Source organism: Aythya marila (genome assembly GCF_965140915.1).
Source record: "Aythya marila genome assembly, chromosome: 3".
Taxonomy (NCBI): Eukaryota; Metazoa; Chordata; class Aves; order Anseriformes; family Anatidae; genus Aythya; species Aythya marila.
The window spans coordinates 9,509,867-9,531,634 of NC_139044.1; the positions used below are offsets into that span (position 1 = coordinate 9,509,867).

The 21,768-nt window shown below is 43.8% G+C and overlaps 3 protein-coding genes across 7 annotated transcripts in view; 2 read left to right on the forward strand and 1 right to left on the reverse strand.

Annotated features, from left to right (window-relative positions):
* Positions 1-2,224, forward strand: part of PPP3R1 (protein phosphatase 3 regulatory subunit B, alpha) — a 37,611-nt gene extending 35,387 nt beyond the window's left edge. For all 3 annotated transcript variants that reach the window (XM_082756233.1, XM_082756232.1, XM_082756234.1), the window contains one exon: positions 61-2,224. In XM_082756233.1, the coding sequence (XP_082612359.1) occupies positions 61-108 (48 nt within the window). In that variant the 3' untranslated portion in view covers positions 109-2,224. The remainder of the gene's footprint in view (positions 1-60) is intronic.
* A 1,482-nt stretch (positions 2,225-3,706) lies between these two features.
* On the reverse strand, positions 3,707-8,142 carry PNO1 (partner of NOB1 homolog; the record flags this gene model as incomplete). Its single annotated transcript, XM_082756897.1, has 7 exons — positions 3,707-3,994; positions 4,561-4,631; positions 5,138-5,255; positions 6,012-6,072; positions 6,658-6,741; positions 7,754-7,903; positions 7,984-8,142. The coding sequence occupies 7 exons, from the start codon at positions 8,140-8,142 to the stop codon at positions 3,927-3,929; spliced, it is 711 nt and encodes a 236-aa protein (XP_082613023.1). The 3' UTR covers positions 3,707-3,926.
* On the forward strand, positions 8,141-15,257 carry DNAAF10 (dynein axonemal assembly factor 10; the record flags this gene model as incomplete). Of its 3 annotated transcripts, XM_082756896.1 has the most annotated exons (9): positions 8,469-8,483; positions 8,625-8,725; positions 8,958-9,217; positions 9,576-9,706; positions 10,173-10,274; positions 11,577-11,692; positions 11,883-12,017; positions 13,480-13,577; positions 14,339-15,257. In XM_082756896.1, 7 exons carry the CDS (start codon positions 9,105-9,107, stop codon positions 14,544-14,546), a joined length of 903 nt encoding a protein of 300 aa, XP_082613022.1. In that variant the 3' UTR covers positions 14,547-15,257. The 3 variants fall into 3 exon arrangements, with proteins under 3 accessions (XP_082613021.1, XP_082613020.1, XP_082613022.1); XM_082756894.1 differs by lacking the exon at positions 8,958-9,217 and having other exon boundaries at positions 8,145-8,483; positions 14,339-15,256; XM_082756895.1 differs by lacking the exons at positions 8,625-8,725; positions 8,958-9,217; positions 9,576-9,706 and having other exon boundaries at positions 8,141-8,483.
* Between the last annotated feature and the right edge of the window lie 6,511 nt (positions 15,258-21,768).

Sequence of the window (21,768 nt, forward strand, 5' to 3'; positions counted from 1 at the left end):
TTGTTCTGTCTTGCCAATTTTCAATTCTTGCCTACTTACGAGCGCTTGTTTTTCTCCCAGGTTGTAGGAGGCCTAGATATCCACAAAAAGATGGTGGTAGATGTGTGACTCTGTAGGGCACCACCCAACACTTTTGCTTTCTTCTCCATCTCTGAAGATCTGCTCAAGACGTCCAGCAATGCTCTCTGTGTATTTAAATGGAAGTATTTTTCTCTGTGAAGCCACATTTTCCAACATGAGCCTCATGAAGCCAACTAAGTGTTATTGAACTTTTATTCTCTCAATAACTCGGTGTAGCACTTTAAAGTCTGAAGGACAGCAAAGATGGAAAGAGCATATCAGTGTGGTGGAGAAAGGGAAGGGGTTGGCTTTTTAATTTATTTTTCTTCATCTTTTATAACAAGGAAATATCTATCTATATATATATATGTGTGTGTGTATTTATATATAGATATATATGTAGCTTTCTATATGTAGTAGCTAGGTGGGCTTTAATTTAATATACTTGATTCAGAAACAAAACTAGAGTACAAAGTGCCAAGCAGAATATTAACAGTTCAATATATGGATATACATCCTTACTTTTATTTCACACAGTTTTATATATATAGTAGAAGAATGTAAAATTTTAACTGGGTGTTAGGTCAACTCTTTTCCTTTTCCTGTGACTGTTCAGATGTTTCTATATATTGACTGGCTGACAAAGCATTGCTTCTTATTACTTTACCTTAATGACATTTTTTGTAACACAGGAGACTAAGTTTATTTATACCTGTTAATATATTACCAGGGACTGTGTCTCTTTGCTAAATAACTTAGTACAATTCTACTTAATATGAGAATATAGTTTAATGCTACTGCCAAGAACTAGCCCTCATGTGCATATAGTAACTGCAGAATGCTTCGGTGGCCACTAGATTTTGTCACTTAGGGATCGGGAGCAGTTAGAGCTGTCCCACGGTTAGTGCACATCTGCTGTTTTGGATTCATTTTAGATACGGCTGCTCAAGGTGTTAGACACATTCATGATTTTCTCTTGTGCTTAGCTTAATGGAATTAGGACCTACGTAAGTGTGCAGGATTCCCATCTACTTATTTTATACAGTTCTTAGACTATAAAGTGTTCTTGCCATTTAAATTCTGTTGTTTCAACAGTGATAGTTTCCCCTCTGCATTTAAAGAATACTACAGGTAGCATAAATAACTGGTAATGTTTTATATATAATATATATATGTATATAGGATTCATACAGGGGGAAAATCTTGTTAACCTATGCCATAGAGGAGGAAAACTTCACACTATCTAAATTTATACCTCTTGCGGTTCTCCAGTCCTTTGCCTGGAGAATTTTTTTTCTTTTCTAGATTTGTCCATATCATAATTTGTAATGGATGGTAACTTGATATATTTGTGTGATATAAAAGTAGCGAGCCATGTTTTACAACTTTATATCATCCCTTCCCTTTTCTGCAATGGTACTATTGGCTGGAAGACAAACATTTGCTAGATTTTTTAGGACAGTACATCTTTCCTGTATAGTAGTTTTTCTATTAAAAACAATTGTTTTATAATCAGCAGTGGAAAGTGCAGGTTGTCTGAACCTACTTCTATCGAGCACCTGTCTGCCATAGCTGTTCCTTCAACTGAGTGCTGCACATCATGGGCTCTGTCTGTGAGAGAGAAATCCAGGTGCTTGGTGTCCTTGCATGACATGAAGTTTTGCATGTAGATCGATTTGAAATGTTCCTCTTGTTTACATAATTTGCATAATTTAAGATAATGTTGCCAAACTTTGGTAAATGTTAATGTTCAAAACAAAAATCTCCACTACATGTAACTTTCTTCCTCTGGATCAGTACGTGGCTTGTAATCCCAGCCAGTGGTTGTATCTGTTCCAGTGTCAACTGCCATGTGCTCTGCTTCAAGGGGGAACTAGTCTTTTGTGAATTTTTTGTACATAAGTATTTGTTACAAACATTTTAGCAAATGCTTTTGATTTTCTCTTACTTGCTTGTGCATATCTTGGCTGGCGTTATAGAAATTTAGTGCTACCGTTATTTCCTTAGGGGGATTGGAAGGGGAGGGATGAGGTTTTTTAGTTTGTGTGGGGAAAAATGATTTACGTTGAATGTTTAGTTTTTCCTCTGCATGCTACATCATATGTTGTGGGAACTATAAGAACCTTCATACTATATGAATATAAAATAAAATATTTGAACCTTGGCTGGGGTGCTTCAGTACTTACCTAAATGCTTCTTGTTAACCTTAGGGCAGCTCTGCACCCTGCTCTAAGAAGAAAAGTTGTTCAGTTTTTTGTTCCTTGGTAAAGACTGACCGTCAGCGGCACAGGGTGCAGACAGTCCCCTGAACACTCCCAGGCTTTTTGTGTTTCAAGACCAATCTTTAATGTTTTTCATAAAGGCACATGTGAAACTTTGTTAAATGCCCAAATGAGATAAAATACCTTGTTTAAATCTTACTAAATTGGGAATGATTGCTTTTTAAGCTGTGTCACACCGAAACAACAACAACCCTAACCGAAATAGGTGGAAACCCAATGGCAGCTTCTTTCTCAGGGAAATGTCTGAGACCCCTGCTGGTGGAACCAACCCTCCCTGTAGGCAGGTATTTCCTTTTACAGAAGCAGCCCGGGAGCCCTTTGCTCTTGCTCTTTGCGTTGCCTCCGTTGCTTCATGCATCCTAAAAGGCAGCCTTCAAAGTCTTCAAGTTATCTGGGCCTTCTGCATGCTGCCCTGTTGCCTTCCACAGCTTTTGGCCAGGATCAGTATGTACCTGCTGAAGGAGGAGGGCTTATCACCTCTGTGTCCTTGGCTCACTCTCACCTCTTACCTTTCAAGTTAATTGAGATGAATGACACAAGCAACAACCGAACAAACTGCGTTGGTAGTGCGCTGTTTTACCTTGAGCTGCTCGAAGTGGAAGCTCTTTCCTCTCTACAGCTTGGGCTTCAGAGGTAACTGAAGGTAACCGATTTAGGCAACTCAGCAAGTCTTAAATCTCAGGAGCTGAAGGCTTGAATGATTTCAGCTGTAAAAATATTGCTGGGCTATAAAGTGCTGCAGTGTTTATGTGGACAAAGAAATGCTTACTTGTTGATTCTTTTGATAATCTCATTTCACTTTCTGTTTTGATTCACAGACCTAAGCCGAGTTATTTTGCAAGATCTGTAACAAGGCTGGTGGAAGGCAGGAGAAAAGAGCCCTTGTTCAATAAATCAACTCAGTATGGTTACTGCAGCCCCCTGTTCTGTCACATGCAGCATTTTAAGAGGCAAGACATCCAGCACTGACAGCTGGTGGTGCTCCAGTCCCTGGCACTGCCCAGCATCTGGACTGGGAGGTTCTCAGCCTCACTAGGCTGCCCTTGCACATCAGTTCTGAGAACAGAATGAGAATCCTGGTAGGTGCAGATTCTAGAACCAAGTGCAAATAAGCTCTTTACCTCTTAGTCTTCAAACTGTTTCTTTCTGTGACAGCATTGCAGCAGCAGCAGTCTTCCAGCAGCCTGTTGTTAAACTGTGCATTAGCTGACTCTTCTTTTCCCTAGGAAGATGCTGATCCATGCGTGGTTGTAAATGCTCAACTATGCTGATTAGTTCTGGCTCAAAACTTAAAGGCTTTCTGATGTACCGTGAGCAGTCTCTTAATGCTTAGATAAACGTCAGGCACCCACACCTCAGTATAGCACTTTAGATACACAACTTTTAATGGCTTTTCAATACAAAGACTGTTCAAATCAGATGGTGTGCCTGAAGGAAGTCAGACCGCACAAACAGTCCCATTTCTCTTCTGGGCTTCCAAGGCAGAGGGCTGAGCGCTTCTGCAGCCCCCATGAACGCGCAGCTTGTGCTTGTGGTGAGCACGCTTCCCAGCCCCAGTCCTTCATAAAGCAGCCAGACCGCACCTCAGAACCTTTCAGCTGCTCTGCTGGCCACAGCCCTGATATTGCCATAAACTTTTGATGGAGGACTTCCTGCAGAAGAAAAACCAAGTCAGCAAATGTGGTAACACGTTACAGAAACAGCTCCCCTGCTGGCGTGCTTCAGTCTGTGTTAGTGGGGAGAACTTGCCCAGGAGTAAGAGATACTCATGGTCAGCTACTTCATTGATTACTACAAGCTCTGCGTCAGTCCTGCTGGCAGCAGCTCTGCAGAGCAGCACCAAGCACTTTACGGCTGGTAAATGCTCCTTTACAGTGTGTTCAAAACAGCACTGCTCCCTGACACAGCACCCTTCGGGGAATGCAGCAGCAGGAGCAAAAAGCTAAAAATCTTCTGCATCATACAGAGGGCTTTGCAGGCAGAAACCAAGCCCTAGGCTAAAGGAAGGAGGAAGAAAACTAGGAATGAACAGAGTTCCTCCCTGTGTCTTCCCCTGACTTCCCCTGACTCTTAAGCGCAGCAGGCAAGTCTCAGCAAGCTCCACACCCCCAAAAGCAGCTGTGGACACACTAGGGCACAACAGGGGTCCCCCAGAAAGCAGTCTGAAACTGCAGAGTCTCTCTTCCTGTAATGGAGAAGGTTAACTAACAGGACTTACCTAAAATTAGATTACAAATTGCTGTCCGTGCCATTTTGATGTTCTGAAAAGATCCTAAAATATGAATTTTCCTAAGAAAAAAATAGAGCAATGTTAACGGGGGATAAAGATTCTCCGTGGTTGCATAGTTAATAGCACATAGCTCAAGCAGGAGTTCAGAAGTGAGTATAGCATTCTGGATCAGTGTACTACTTTTTTCTCCACAGCTATAATTAAGAAAACTACAGCATAGAACCCATCCTCTAAATCTTTTTAGAAATAGATGTTTACAATTTGCAAGCTTAAGGCTATAGCAGCTTTAGAAAAGAGTGTTGCAGGGTTGGTGGGTTCAACTTTGATTACTCAGAGGAAGGAATTCTTCAGCAGTGTGGAAACAATGCTTGATGAGCTGGTATCATTGTTGCCATAACAAAAGGTCAAATACTCAATTAATGTTCATTAAAAATTGCACTTAAAATATTTGTCTCACTGATGCTCTACCAAAGTTTATGGTAACTTGAACCATGGTGGTTCCTAGGAGACAAGATAGGTCAGTGAAGGGATTATACTGTCGAGAAGGAAGGAAGTCAATACTTACGAGTCAGCAAGAACTATTCGTGTCCTTGTTACATTTTCTATTGTGAATTTTGTTTTTCCACCTTTCCCTGCTATTCTCCCTATTGCTCTCGACAGATGATCTCCTTTCAAAGGTTTGACTAAAATGAGAACAAAACACTCGGTAAAACAGCAGTAGCACACAGCCCTCTGTAATGCTTCCCTCGTTCAAGTTTTTATTGAAATAACTCACTTTAAGTAACACTAAGGCAATTTTACTATTGGTGAAATATTACCTACGTTCACCTGTGTGACTAGAAGGGAAAAATCACACCAGTGATAAGTGACCATGAGGTCTGTCAGAGAAATCCACAACAGAAGGCATTCCCTTTGTTACAGGGCGATTAAGATTGAAGAAAGAAACAAGCAAGAGCACATGGTTAACATGAGTGGAAGTGACACAATTAAGTTTAGATGCTACTCTTCTTGGAGCCAGCTCCCTGGAGTCCCAGTAATGTGCAAAACAAACACTTTGCCTGCTTCCTACCTCTCTGTCATACTTGGAGGAACAGAGCCTGTTCCAGTTTAAAAATTTTAAAAAAATTATATATTCCCCAAAACACTCCTCCATGTGATGTTTATGTTAAAAAAAATAATTCCTGTAACGAGTCACATCAGTGGACGGTCTGACGAAGTGCTATACTTCTAAGGATGAAGATTTTGAGCATTTTCTTGGGAAATCATTAAAAAAATGACAATCCCTTTAAGCCTCCTGTACCTAGACAATAATTTCATGTATTGACATGAAGATTTTCCTGCTCCACAAGGATAAATGACACAAATGGAGCACGGAAAAAGACAGCAAGAACTCGCAGATGGTACACACAACTACGGGAACAGGAGCAGAAGCCACTTACCATCTGTAACTTCAAAGGACTCTAGAAAAAGATCATCTAATCTGATGAGAGCAAGAGCATCCTAGAATATTAAGAGATTTGTTATCAGCACAAGTGTTACAGCACCACAACACAGGGCAAGCTTGTGTTTTCTTTCTCAGCAGATCACATGAATATTTCTCCATTTGATGTCTCAAACAGTTGGCTAAAGCTAGATCAGCTTCTTTTCAGTAGAAATAAAAACTTCTGTGTAGAGAACCCTGGAAATGCTTAGATCCTACAACATTTACCCAGACCCACCTTTACTACCAGAGTCAGTACAAGCCTGTGACAACAACCTGACTGTTCTGTACTACAAAAGCTTTGTTTTTTTTCCAAGTAAAGTTTGAGTTTTGAACACAAATGGCTATTGGCTTGGATGAAAGCAAAATGAACACTCATATACTACCAGGTATTTCCTTCATTTCACAATTTTACTTGTGTGCTTTTTGAAGGCTTTTTATTCTGAATTAGTTTCAGAAATTAGCCTCCCACTTGTCATAATTCCAAACAAGCTTGTTTATAGGAAACCACCCTGAAGATTTTCATTTCTTAATACAATTTCTGGAGAGGCCAAAGATTTCAAGCAAGTTCATCCAACCTCCCAATCCAGCTGCCGGGGACTCACCTCTACTTGGAAGCCAAGTATAAATGCTTTCACAAAATCGGCTGCTTTCGTTAGAGCACTGAGATCCTTTGTCTCCTGACAAGTCTGCAAGACACAAAGTTCAGTTCGCAAATTAAGAACATGCAAGTAGGGTCAGGCCTTGAAAACTGTTAGGATATGAAAGCTAACCATAAAGGACACACTGAGGTAACGCCCCTTCTATGTTGTATAAAACAAACAAACAAACAAAAAAATTAGACCACAGAACAGCAGAGAGAAGAGATGGACGATGGTGGGAGACAATTTGAGGAACTTATTGAGATGCCAGTAGCATTGAGATGTTTTAGCACGTTACAAAACATGGACAGGTTCAATACAACATACAGAATAAAAAGATTAACAAGGTATTTGAAACATGTAGAAACCAACCTAGCAAAGCATCAAATATTTGAGTTTTTGTTTTTAAGTTTTAGACTTTTTTTTCACCCTAGGAGAGGCAGCAGCATCTGCTGTCAGGCAGCATTCTTTACTGCTTGTCCTAAAACTCGGCCAAGGCCTTCTTCTGCTGCCAGGGGAAAAAATTGTGTATGCATCTACATTTACAGACCTCAGGGGTGTATAAACGTAGATGCATACACAACGCAGTAAAAACGCAGGGAAAAGTGAGAAAGCATAGTCACTGAAGCAGCAGAAAAAGCAAGGCAGGATAACTCACAAAACCCACTGTTAACCAGCATTCCTGGATCTTCCGTAAGAAGCCAGAGATATCGAAAGTTTTGGTGCCCCCTCCAAAGTCAGCTGGCTGCTGAGTGCCACATGTGCGCTTAGTCAGCTTCCGTGTCGGGGAAACGCCTCACAAATCACGTTCAGCACAGACACTGGGGCTCTTCCTTAATTCTCAAGTAAATGTTCTCCTATAAAAGTCCTCCCAAAAAAAAACACCACCCACTTCTAGAAGAGCCTTAATGCTTTTAGATTTTACGTGTGCAAATTATTTGCTTCTAAACACGTTTATTTTGGCCGCCGGTGCGGGTTTCCCCTCCCGGCTATGCCGCTGGACGCCCCGAAGCCGCCGGGCCCCCCAGGGGAGCAGCCGCGGCCGCCCCACGGCCCCCACCTTGATCTCCACGTTCCTCGTCTTCAGGTTGAAGCGGATCTGCAGCTGCAGGTGCTCCACCACGGGCGTGAAGATCTTCATCCAGTTCTCCTTCAGCGGCGTGTACCTGTTGGCGGGCACGGCCACCTTCCGCACCTCCCCGCCGCCGACCTGTCGCGACAGAGCCCTCAGGACCCCGCTCCGGGCGCCTCAGCCGGGCCGGCCCCGAGCCCTCCCCGCTCCCCGCTCACCCCCAGGCTCTCTGCGGGCAGCGCGGGGAAGGCCGGCCTCTTGCGGGGCCGCGGCTCCGCCATCTCCTCATCCTCCCCCTTCCTCTCCTCCTCCCGCCGCCGCCGCCGCCGGCTGACTGAGGTGAACCCATCCCCTCCCGGCGCCGCTTCAGTCTCCATGACGACCCCCGTTAGCCGCTCTCCGCGCCCCAACCGCCGCAACGGCCGCACGCGGCCCAACCGCCGGAAAGCAGCCGTGAGGGGGCCGCTTCCGCCGCGCCTCAGCCCGCCCCTTCCCGCCGGGCGCGATGGCGGCGGCGGCCGGTGCGGGTGGTGCGGGTGCGGGTGCGGATCGTCCGCAGGTGGTGTCGCACGTGCAGCAGGCGCTGAGCTACACGCTGTTCGACTGCAAGTGGGTGCCGCGCAGCGCGCGCCTCCTCTGCCTGGGCAGCGCCGCGCGCGGCACCGGCGTCCTGCAGCTGTACGAGCTGCGCGCCGGCCGCCTGGCGCTGCTGCGCGAGGTGAGCGGCGGGAAGGGGAAAGGGCGGGAACGGCCGCGCCTCAGCGCTGAGGGGGGGATAAGGGAGGAGGGGGGGGGGGGGGGGGGTCCTGAGGGGAGCTGCGCGCCCCCCGCTGAGCCCCGCGTGTGCTTTCCTGGCAAGATCGAGAAGGCCAAGCCCATCAAATGCGGGACCTTCGGCGCCGCCTCGCTGCAGCAGAGATACCTGGCGACCGGGGACTTCGCGGGGAGCCTCAATGTGTGGTAAGCGGCCCGCCGCTTGTCGCCCCAAAATATGGGTGCTTCGGTCGGTGCTGCCCCTGCCGTGGTCGAAAGCGCCTCAGCGAGGCCCTTGGGCTGTAAAAGGGGCTGCTGCGTGGGTGCGCGGCTCTAGGAGGCTGCCTCCAGCCTTAATGTGACACCTGTGTTGCATGCACTTAGTGGGATTGATGGGTTTTCCTGGTCCCTCAGTGGTTTGTGTAATAAGTCTTTGTAGGTACGTCAATCATCAATTAAGCAAGAGGGTCCAGAAAGCATTTTTTAAAGAAATTACTGCTGTATTTCATGCAAAGAACTATTGGTTCTGTGTTGGTGGAACACTGAGAATGGTGTGGATCAGTCCCTCCTTGAAAAGAGATTAAAGATGCAGCACGATGAGGGGTTCTCCAAGGATGAGAATCAGCAGGAAAGCCACAAAACCCAGAGGTGGATGCAAAGCTCCTTTGGAGGCCACTTGTCAGAGCTAGGTGGGAATAGGTGAGAGGTCACCTTAAATGCTTGCTGGAAGTAAAGCTCATGAGAGTGTTTTGCAGTAAAGCATTTTGATCTGCAACATGACTTGCTTTGAGCCCAGCATAAAAACCCGTTCCCAAGGGTTGCTGTGGCAAATCCCCGACTGTTTTACAAATAGAGGAATCCAGACCTGAGCAAAAGCTTTCAGACCCGTCTAAAGAATCAGCCAAAAGAATCAAAAACATGTTCATAACATTGACACCCGTTATTTGAGTTCACGTACTTTGTGCTCACATTTAAATTTTTATACAGATCCTGACTGTCAAGGTAAATGCCATATTGTCTGTTCTTTTTTTTTTTTTTTTTTTTTTTTCTTGCCTAGGAATTTAGAAGCTCCTGAAATACCAGTGTACTCTGTGAAAGGTCATAAGGAAATCATAAACAGTATAGATGGTGTAGGTGGCTTAGGAATTGGGGAAGGTGCACCAGAAATTGTGACTGGCAGTCGAGATGGTGAGTTAGTGACCTCTACAAGTCTTTTTAATTATTCCAAGAAAGCAGCCTGTGAGCTGTGATGGCAGGGGACGCTCTGCCATCTGAACCAGTTACAAACCTGTTGCAACTGGTTCTTGTATGAAGTCTGTCTTTTGAATCTTGTCTGGGACAAGGGACATGTAACTCTTGTAGAAGCTGTAGAGAAGCAAAAGATATTCTTGTCACTGAGCGTGGGACAGAAGGAACGCAAAGCAGAATAAACACAAAATACCAGCTAGAGAACATACATCCTTAGCATACTTTTCATTTATTTCTGTTGTTTTGTTTTGCTTTGCTGTCCACTAAACCAGTCTGGCTTTCTGGAATTTAAAGAGATGCTCCTGTGTTTTGAATGACCAGGCTGAAGAGCAAAGGCCTTTCCTGAGAAAATGAGTGCAGCGTGGCAGCGTGTCCCTAATACAGAATCCCCTGCCCTCCTTTACAGGGACCGTGAAGGTGTGGGACCCAAGGCAGAAAGATACTCCTGTGGCTAACATGGAGCCTGTGCAGGGAGAGAGCAAGAGAGACTGCTGGACAGTAGCATTTGGTAAGGTACCAGATAATTACTGTTCCCCCCTCTAATGTGACCTCTATTTCAAGGTGTTATGGAATGGTTATTTGTATGGATGAGTCAGTAGCAGGTTTTGTTTTTCAGCATTATCAAATTACGTGTTTTTAATGTGTTTTTCAAAAGATGCCTGTTTTGTGATACTTGGATTTGGCCTAATTTTCTTACAGTCTTTGGTCAATCACTTCCCAGATAAACTGTGCAAGCTTTATTCCTAGGTACTTCTACAGTCCTAGGTGCGGGAATTTAAAATTTGTGTGTCTAGGAATGTAAAAGCAGACAAGCTGCCTTGTCCTAACGTAGTGTAACTGTTGCAGTGCATGGAGAGCCAGCCGATCACTGGTGTAGCATAATTCCAACTGTCAAGCATTAAGGCATTAATTTAAGAGAAAATCCTCAAAGCTAGGAGCTAATTAAAGACAGAGATGCTTCACTTGGGCCCAGTGTTTTTCCTTTGAAGAGAACAAGCTGTCTGCGTAGTACACGGGCTGGTATTTCTGGATTAGCTCCATTTCTGCCTCCAGACTCAGGCAGTAAGTCTTACAAACTGCGAATAAGTGCATGGATTATAATAACAAAATTGATAGTAGGGAGATGACATTTCTTGGCAAGAAGGTCCAGCTAAGCTATAATGCTCCTTGCTATTGAGACCTTTGTCTTCTGCTTTGACTAAGGGAGAGAAAAGTGGCCTCATACTTTCTTCTGCTTGCTTTTGAGTTCCTGCTGGTTGAGCCAAGGCCGGGTCCATCCCGAGCTATGCACTGTCCATGCAGGTTAACTGCTCCCAGGTGCTGATGCGCCTCCTTGAGCCTGTCTGCTGGGAGTCAGGTTTTGGAGGCAGGCTTCTGTGTGTGTGTCTGAGGGCTACTGTAACACCCAGGGCCCCCCTAAATGCCCGTGTCCTCAAAGGAGTCTTGTCCCTGCAACACTTCATGCATGAGGGACCAGTTAGTGAACCGCTGGACTGCTCTGTGCTGCGGGGCCATTGTCCTGCCTGGGGAGCGTGGTTTATAGCAGCTGAAGCAGTCTGTGCAATTTAGGCAGTGCTTGGCAGGGGAGTAAGAATTTGTTCACGCTGTTTAAAGAAACAGACTGCCAGTGTTGAAGCTGTGTTTGCTGTACCTTTTGGGTTAGAAAACTGGCCTGTTCATTCAGTCTTACTGTCCCAATAGTAATGCTTTTCTGGCGTAAATCTAAGTTGAAATTGCAGACTTAGGAGATCTGAAATTTATAGCCTAAGGAGGGTTTCTGTATTCTAACTATTTCTGTCTCTGTGTCCAGGTAACGCTTACAATCAAGAGGAGCGTGTTGTTTGTGCTGGGTACGACAATGGGGACATTAAACTGTTTGACTTAAAAACTATGTCACTGCGATGGGAGACCAACATTAAGAATGGGGTAAGGTGCCATAAAAATACGGTTTCATTCCAGCTTCAGTGTATTTGTGTTTTTGGGTGATCTCGTTAAGTCCAAGTTGGTAGCGATGTTGTTGTAAAGATAACCAGAGATTTACAGATCTCACACAAAACATTATTTTTAGCAGTGGCTAGTTTGAAGGCTGAATGCATTTAATTTTATGCGTTTCCAGGTCTGCAGTGTGGAGTTTGACAGAAAAGATGTGAATATGAACAAGCTAGTGGCTACGTCACTTGAGGGAAAATTCCACGTTTTTGATATGAGGACTCAGCACCCAACTAAAGGCTTTGCTTCTGTTTCAGAAAAGGTATGTGGAGACAGATAACTTCTTAAGAGACGAACTTTTGCAATATATGCTGCTAAAGTAGTTGGAAGCACTGCAGGTGTAAAATTACTGATAGGTGAGAGATGCCCAGGTTCCTAGGAACAAGCTGTGCAGTGGTGTGGCTGGTGTGGCCCAGGTGCAAGCAGCAAAAGGGCTCCTATCTGTCCTGCCAGTGTTCACTGAAGCTTCCTCTCTTATACCTGGATTTTGGGTCCTGTTGCAGTTTCAAGTTTGTGCACTCAGCTGTGCCCCTAGTCCAGGAGTCTTGTATGTCGGAGGAGTATATCAAAGTGGGATGAGCATGCAGATTCAAATCTTAAATATATCCAAAAATAAAGTAAGCCCTATGCAAATGTTGTTTTATCCTGCATCACAAGACCTTGTATGAGCCACAGAAATCATTATTTCTCTTCAGAACCAAAGGCTTTTGGCTTGCTATACTGAGGATGAGCGAAAGGAATATGTAGGGGAAACTTAGGGCCCTGAAAGCTCTTTAATGTGGAGAACTTAAAATAATCAACAAGAGTGGTCATAGACAGAAGACACAAGGTTGCGAGTTCTTTATAAAGCCGTATGATTATTTTTGGTGAACAAAATCTGATGTCAATTAGAAAAACTAATTTTTTTTTGTGGTTAAGTTCTCTAGGACTGCCTAAATTAGAAAAATCTGAATTTCAGCTGAATATCTTTAAATCCCTATTTAACACATCTCCAGGCAAAGCAGATCAGATGTTGGAAGTATTTTGATTAGATAACACAGAAGTATTTTCCAAATTAGAGTTTGTAATAATCAAAATACGAAAGTAGGATTTGTTATCATTCATTAGTTGCATCTAAGTTTTTTGTTTGTTTGTTTTTGTTTTGTTTTGTTTTTGGACACTTGTAGGCAGGTATGCATAAGGTCAGAGTATGAGTGTTAAGACTTTTCTTCAAGTGATTTCTGTTGCTGTGCGATCTTCCGTGCCCTGGCTGAGATATAAATGTGAATTGTAGGTGTGTGTGTTGTGTTTGCGTAGTGTTTCTAGTATGTTCACTTGCAGTAATGATATTTAAGAGTTGTCAGACGTTGAAATTCCCCTTGTGGTGACCATGTCACTTAAGAGCCTGGGAATCAAGTAGCTCTAGAACTGTTCCAGAGGAACTGCAGCCACTTCACCTCCGTTTAGCTTTGCTCAGATGGCCCAAGAAGCTGAAGTATCCCTGGTGGCCTTGGTAGGGCTGCTGCCACCTTATCTCTGTGGAGGAATGGGGCACATTGGGGACCTGACTTGGCCTTTTCTGTGTGGGGACTGGCAGGAGCAGGGGAAGGGGCCTCAGAATGGACGTTCCAGTGTCCACCGTGAGAAGGATGGGGTCTCCAGTGACTCCAGTTTAAAGAGTCTGCGTCCTTGTGAAGCTCATCTGTAAATGACTTCAGTATGATGCTTTTGTTTTTTCTTATTAGGCCCACAAATCCACCATATGGCAGGTTCGGCACCTACCGCAGAACAGAGATATATTTATGACGAGCGGAGGAGCTGGGACCCTTCATCTCTGGAAATAGTAAGTGATCACTCTCCAGCCTACAACAGGGGAATAAGAAACCAAAACAATAATTTCTTGTTTTAAGAAGGAACCTTTCTGAAAATGGTGAGTTGGGGTCCTGCTTCCAAGCTCAGAATATCAAGTTAAAATTATTGCTTACAGGTACAGTAGAAATGGTGATTTTGGTGTCAGTACCCAATTCAGAATCTTGAATTGATTCCTTAAAAAAAAGAGATTGACAGCAGCACAGGTGAATTCTGCCCTTGTCACTTTTTGTAACATATTCAAGATCTAATTATATCTTCAGTTAACATGGTAATAAATGGAAGAAAATAGGTTTCTTAAAGTTTTTGTATGGTTGCAGTTGCATCTGTGAAAAATATCGAAAGCCTGGATTTGTAACGATCTTGTTGTAATGTTTTATTATATCAAAATAACTTAATCATCCCAAATACAGTGAAGTAGGTGCATCAGGTTTCAGAGGGATAGCTCTGAGATGAAATTTTTTTGCCTGTGGCAAAAGCCAAACTGTTAAAAAATAAAGGGCTATAGGAGAGACATGCCAGGATTCAGAATTTCCTACCTCATTGTTTTGTCATGAAATATTTGCTAAGTATGTACTATAGATACAGCTGGATATGATGGCTCATTATTTGGAAGATGTTTCTTTGCCCTATCTTGAGAACAGCCCCTTTTGTGTGGTCTTTTGCAAACAAAATGATAACGATGTGTTTGTATCGGTAAATGTTAAGTGCGTGTTTTACTTTTCTTATTGCCAGCGAGTACCCTGCTCAGCGCTCCAAGAAGGATTCTGAAGGAGCTGAGATGGGGGTGGCAGGTTCTGTCAGCCTCTTGCAGAACGTGACCCTGTCAACGCAGCCGATCTCTAGCCTAGACTGGAGCCCTGACAAAAAGGGGCTGTGTGTTTGTGGTGCCTTTGACCAAACTGTGAGGGTACTGATAGTTACCAAGCTTAACAAAGTCTGACAGGAGAACTTGGATCTCTGATGAGAAAGCAATATAGTTTGCAGTCTGTAAATATGGTAGGGAGAGACCTCCTGGTTCTAATTTAATTTCTCCCTTATTAAAACTGGATTAAAGAAATAGAAACCAGATCTTTCTATTGAAAGTTCAGATACGTGCACTTAGAGTTGTTTGGCTGATTGCACTGCGATGACTTGAAGTGGCCTGGGCACGCAACTTTCACCGTCTGGAAATGTGAATTTACGTTAAAACAAGATGTGCCTTCGTGTTAACGCAGCCTGTAACTTCAGCGGTAACTTGAAATTGCTTGTGTTGGGTTTAACCGCAGCGCAGATCTGTTGGTGCTTGTTGAATGGTCTGGCTCTTCTGCATATAGTATTGTCCACATGCACTCGTGCAATGGGAACTACTGTGTGCTCCCCATAGGAACTCTTTGTGCTTGTTAGTTAGAATGTTTGTTAAAGTGACTTAGGGGTCTTCAATACACTAGAAACCATAACGAATACTAAAATATTCAGGTTTAATTGAGTAGACTTCTTACTGAAGATGGTATTGCAATTAAGCTATTGAGCAAAATGCACTGTTTAACCATTTTAGTTTGGTTTTGTAACGAGTTTTTATGTTCTGTTGATTTTATATCTGTTTTTAACTTTGTATTCTACAAATAAAATTATATGGAGTGTTGTCTTGATATAAACAAAATATGTTATTCAAACATCCGGACATGTAGGGAAGGAATAGACTTCTGTAGGTTTAAAAGAACAGCCTGTAATAGTTAGAAGTTCATCATTTTGCAGCAAAAGTTACTAAAACTTATATTTTTTTTTTTTTCAAAAGGGAGGTAAGTTTGCCAAATCACTTTTTATTTTTTTTTAACATTCAGTATTTCTTCAAAACCTGCTGTGACAAAGTGGCTTTGTGCTGTAGTTGCACCTGAACTCTTTGTAATTCCTCTTACCCACAGTCTGTTTCTGATTTTAACACTGTATGTTGCTGCCAGCTGTTTTAACAGGCACACCCACTTAGCCTCTATTTGTGCGTGTGTGGTGGGGGGCTTCCTAATTTCAGCAAGCATTAGTAATTTCACTGGTCACTTTCTTTGTCTGGTCTTAGCCTACAGCTCGCTTATTTGTGTAAATGCAAGTTTCAGGTAAAAGTATTCAACTGTTTTTGAAAACAGATTGAGGTGGAAAAATGTCAACTTTGTCCGTGCCAACAGCAAAAGAGCCCTTGTGCCCATTTATGAAGAAGTTCAGTTTCCTTAGGCTTCAGAATGAGGAATTGCTCTCTGACAAATCCAGGTGAGCTGCCTGCATGGCTTTTCCAGCCTGGCTTTCTGCTGACAGCTCCTGACAACCAACTAGAGGCTGCTTGGCAGAGAGAGAGGCACCAGCTGTGTCTGTGCTGGTCCTGCCACCAGCTGGAGAACAGGCAAGATGTAGGAAGAACAGGAAACAGCAAAATGTGGAAGGAAAGTTCTTCTGAGGAAGAACTAAGGAGGTCTGTCCATCTGTCAAAAATGCAGCTCTAACCTCTGGTGTGGCACAGGCATGCGCAGGTTTCATTCTGGCTCAGCAAGCGGCAGGTTGTGTCGTGTGCGAGGTGTGTATTGGCCCGCAAGTGCTCTTTCAAGCAACGTAGGCTAAAGATTTGGCAGAAAGCAGAGATTTATGAGATCCAGCTGTCTTCCTGAGACTTGATGGTTTGCTTGCAAGTGTAATATTTAGCATACTTTTTTTTTTTTTTTTGACACAAGTAATCCCATCTGCTTACATACATAGCATAACACTGAGTGTATCCTGAAATTATTTTAAATGTTGTCCTTTTTAACGTGCATCATGGGGTGGGAGGGATTACAGGGAACCACTGCTCTGCAATCTTGGCTGCAGATTTCTTTGAAAAGCTGGGATCTGAACTTCAAAGAATCAGTTCAAGCACTTGAGTTAAAAAGCATTTTTTAAAGATGAGCTCCATTAGCTTTGTCCTGTAAATGCTTTGTACTCACTGCAAGGTACGCTGGGCAGCACAAGTTTGTGGAAAACAGCTTTTCTCTCTTTAACAGCAATTCGGAGTGAAGTAGAGTGAGGGAAGAAATAGCTCTCACTGTAGGTACCTGTGAGCAAAACCAAACAATTGCAAGTGCAGGACCAGGCTCTCGGTGATATTTCCTGTTACGTACTTAGCCTGCTGCAGCAATTTTCTTTCCTTATACAAGCAACTTCAGGGAGAGCTCCTAGAGAGCCTAGATGATAATAATTAAACAACACTTCTTAGTGCTTCGTGGGCCTCAAAGAAGATTAAATTTGTGCTACCTCTAGATGCTTAATTATGGGATTCATTTTATTTGTTACTTTGAGAATGAAGGAATGGTTTTCCCTCATGAGTAGCTTGTTTCATGGAGATGTGGCAGCCTTGCATGGTGAGAGTTTGCAAAAAACTAAGCTAGAGGAAAGCGTAGACAAATGATGGTGCTGCCCCTGTTCAGGAAAGGTGAGTGGCTGTTTCTGCGTACCTAAAAAATGAAAGGTAGTGGTTGGAAGAGAAGAGCTGCTGCCAGTGCCTTTTTCTATGCTTTATCTCCTCAGCAGATTGAATTTCTGCTTCTCCCAGGCTAAACAAGAAACTTAAGCAGACCAAAGAGCTGCCCAGAGCGGCCTAGCTTGCTCTATTTATAGCTCTCCCCCTCTCTTGCTGAAGACTGGCACCTTGCCTCTGCAGCCTGGAGGCTGAGGAGCTGAAGTGTGTTCTAAATAAAATCATAACGCATCAGGGATGAAATGCACGAGTCCCCTCTGATGCAGTACCGCGGCGTGCTCTGGAAAACCCCTGCTTGGTCCAGGGGCAGGGAATGGAATGTGCTGCTGGGTTGTTTGGCTTTACCATCAGCGACCACATTTACTAAGTATACCTGCTTGGCAGCTCTCTCCTGCTTCCTGTGCAAAACATCCCCATGTGTGCTTGGCAGAGAAGAACCTGTTTATGGGCATGGCTGCAAACAGAACGTAGGTATGCGTCACACAGGTTTTTATCAGGTGCCACCCAGTTATTTCAAATCAGGGGCTCTTCTTTCACATCAGTGACACTGATTTTCATCATTCATACGGATCCTTGGTGATTACAGTTTTCTGTGCAGGTATCCTATGTGAGGTCTATAGCTCATACTTTTTGCCACCAAAAAAATAAATGAAGGCTTATCCATGCTTTGGGTTGAATTTCAAGCAAAGTAACACAGGTGATAACTCTGTAGGGGAAGCCTCAGTACAGCGCCGGTGAGGGAGATGAAACATCACCTTTCGTGTCTGACTTCTGAAGTTCATCCGTGGTATGGAAGGTATTCAAAACCAGCATCAAAAGAAACATCAGACAAAAGAAAAGACTGTGAAAGCTTTTGGAACATGGCAGCATTTGAGGATTTACCCCAATAAAGCAGCCAATGTGCTGGTTGATTGAGGACGACAGCATGAGCAGGGGCTGCTTCCCAGAGGCAGCCTGCACGTGGCAGCCCTGCCTTGGAGACCAGCTCGATTTTAAGGTGGGTCACAAGCTGCCCCGGCTGCTCTCTAAGCTGGGTAGCAAGCCCATCGCTGTTTGCTGGGTACAGCCGCAGTTCCTGGAAGAGGTGTGTGCTCCAGTTTCCTCTACCTCCAAAAGATGCGTGTCCTGCCCACCTGTACTCCCAGGCCTGCAGGATGTCAGGAACTCTCCCCACCCCCAGTCACCATCTCCGTGTGAGGGGCTACGGAACCACGCGGCACTACCTCCAAGTTCCCCTGGCAGTAAGAACAGCCTGTCCAGAAGGCACACACAGGGCTTCCCATCCCACACCAACAGCTCCTTCCTCTCTCGTCAGCGTGCAAGAAGCCTCCCAAGGTTGCCAGCCTCTCAGGACGTTTCCTGATCAGAACATTACACCCTGACCTTAAGCGTGGCAGTGAACCTGAATGTTTTTCATCACTATAAAAAGCCCGTCAGCAGCATAAATAAAACAGGCACAGGCAAGCTCTCCTAGGTTGCCTGGGATTTTAAGGTTACGAAACAGTGAAGACGCTCTGAAGCTAGGGGACGCGTGGTTTGCAGAATGGCAGTAAGGCCCACGGTACTTTAAGTAAAGCACAGATGAGGTCTCTGGGTCCCAGCTGCTTCCAGTTTTTCCTCTCGCAGGTAGGGGCTGCCTACGTGAAACCCCCCTGCTAGCTATGTTTGTGTCTCAGAAAATACTTGGGGCACGATTTTTATTATTTTTGTGTGTTAAAGGTTCTATTAATACAACATAAATGCAACTTCATTCTCACTTTGCACAGATGCGAATGACCACGCGTGGTGCAAAGCCTTAAATTCTTATTTGTGGATTTGCTGGGGGCTAAGGAAGCTGTGCCCTCCTACCCCCTTCCTGATACCCTAGGGCATAACGGGGCTGTGCCCCTCTCCTGCAGCTGTAGCTGTTTCTGGCTCTGATTTTGCTGGGATGTTGCTCCAGCATCTGTCCCTCAGAAATATTCCAACGCTAGTGATGTGCTCTATTTATGAGAGGCTTTTTCCCTCCTGCTATCTTCATTTTTTTTTTGTCTGTTGGAAGATTTCTGAGACAAAGGCAATTTTTTCCTGAGGGTTTCCAGCTTGGAGCACCACGAGGTTCAGGTTTCTAGGCAGCACTGCTGAAAAATAATAAAATGTAGGTGCAGTTAATGAAATCTGCTCAGTTCAGGTGCATCCCATGCTAAACCTCTCATTTTCTGAGTCATCAATCTTCCTGCAGAGCTGACAGAATTTCTCCTTCATGCTTCTTGCTGGTGTAGCTCGGCCAGGCAGGGCTGCCTGCTCAGCAGATGTGGAGACAGACCCCTCCTGCTGCCTTGCAGAAGCGCACGGTGGCACAGGCCTCTGGCATCTTCCTAGCCATCAGTGTTTTCCCTTCCTGACATTCACATTCTCTTCCTCGCACATCTGTTGTTGCAGAACGTGTGACAAACACAAAAGCAGCCACAGTGGTCTTCCAGCCCAGCGTCCTGCCTCTTCAGGGGACGTGCGCAGGTAAATAACTACCAAGGAAAAAATCCTTTAAAATGACAACAGCAATTTGGGTTCTAATTTTGATTTACTCCTGAAATTGTCCCAGGCTTCATGCTAAACTGAAGTTGGAGAATGAAATATATGGTTCTATTGAGTTTATGCACAGAAGCTAGGAAGTGAGAATGGTGGAATGCTAATGCCTTTAGAAATAACATCTCAATTTCTAATACAATTTTCTTTTACAATCTTAGTGAGAGAGACAGCTATAAAAAATTACAGCTTTACATACTAATTGGAAAAAATGCAATCTTGGAACAATATCAGAACAAACACTCCACGCATGGTAGATTGCCTTCCATTTATTTCTCCGGGTTTCATATATAAATACATATAACCTAATAGATATATCTGCATTCATCAAATAAAGCTTTGTACGTGAAGTAACCAGATATGGTACCCAGCACTTCACCACATCCTGTCATTTAATCTCGCTGGCATGAACACAAGCTCTTTTGATCTGTGCTAACTATCTTTATCTCAGCAGAGATCTCAGCCTCCCTATCTGTTATGTTCAAAAAGCTTTAATCAGAGAGTTTAAGCTAGTCTTATTGAATTATATTATTTTTCCTCCCTAAAACAAAGTTACATCAAGCTCAGTTTCCTTCTTTCCATGTACTTTCACATCTGTATTTTGATTAGAAATGTTATGTTTTCAAAAGGGAAAAGAGTCTGTGTTTAGTATGTTTAAAGCCATTCTAATCTAATTTGAGTGCATGGAAAAGAAAAAAAAAAAGATATTTCCAGAGCATTTTAACTGAAAGGTGAGTCTAAGTTCATCTGGGCCTGGGGTGCCACATACACTACCCCCACACTACCGCAACAGGGAAAAAATTGAGGTTACACTTCTTTGCCACTGCCCTGCATTGCTGGCACAGTTTTTTTGTTTGGTTGTTCTTTAGCTCCTGAAGATGTGAGACATCCCTGGGGTTAGCTTCTTCAAGACTCTATTTCCCTCCTCACTCAAGTGGTTGGGGTACAGACCTGGCAGGTCCGATTATTTTGGTCCATCTTCATTGACTCGCTGTCTGCCTTGTAATAAATCACTGAATTCTCTATTCCTGCCTTGATTTCCTGCTCCCTGCATACCTCTGATCTCTGCAGAATGAAGACAGAGACATAAATTACCGTAAACGTGCCAGTGAGCTGCCTGAAATCGTCCATTTGCAAGCGTTTGTCTTGTGATGTGCCAGGGACACGGCAGGTACTCACCCCTTGTCCGCTGAGTGGCAAGCGCAGGCAGGCAGGTATCGGCGAGCAGATGGATGTCGATGCTTCAGCTTACTCCTGCTACATGCTCCTCTGGTAATTGGTTGCTCTGACCATTGAACAGATGGGAGAGAAACAGGCCTCAAAATCACAAAATGCCTGTCTCAGGGATTTCTTTACATGGTTGAGGCCTTCAGACATGAGTGCGCTATAAAGACCAGGATCTCCCAAACTGGTCTGCTTGCCCTGACCTGGAATTTTAAAAGGTATCTTCTGCTACTCTGCGTTTTAATGCCATTAGGCATAACTTTACTTCAGTTGTGAAATGGTTTGCAGGTCAGGTACCCAGGTGTAGACTAACTCATTCTTTAAATAGTTTAAATGTGATGTTGCACAGTTTTACACAGACACACTTCTTTAAACCTAAGCTACAGACTTACCAGAGGTAGCACAACATTTCACAGTTTAGCTTCAAAATATTGTAGCTGTATCCTCACCAAACTAAATCTCATTTTAAGTCAGAATTAGTTTTGCATTTTCAGCACAGCCAGTGAATCTCTGGAGGTTCAAGAGACTGCCAGAATAAAAGGGAATGCTCTCTGTACTGCCTCTCCAGTAATTGATAGAAAGGGCTTGTGGTGGACACCTGATAAAAATATCCACTTATGCTAAATTATTTAATGGAGTATATCTGCTGCTCTTGCTAAGACTCATTAAAAGGCCAAAAGGAGCAGTTAGTGTCGGAAGAGGCTGGACTTGAAAACAAAGTAATACCATTCCTTTATTTTTCTCCATTAGGATGACTGCAGATGCCTTTTCTTTCTGGTCTGTTTTTATTAATTGAACATTTATGCTGCCAATGATTCATTGACCCTTTTGTTACAAGTGGCTTCTAGTATCCTTCTTTGGATTTATACCAGATTCTCAGAAGAATCCTAACAATTTTTGT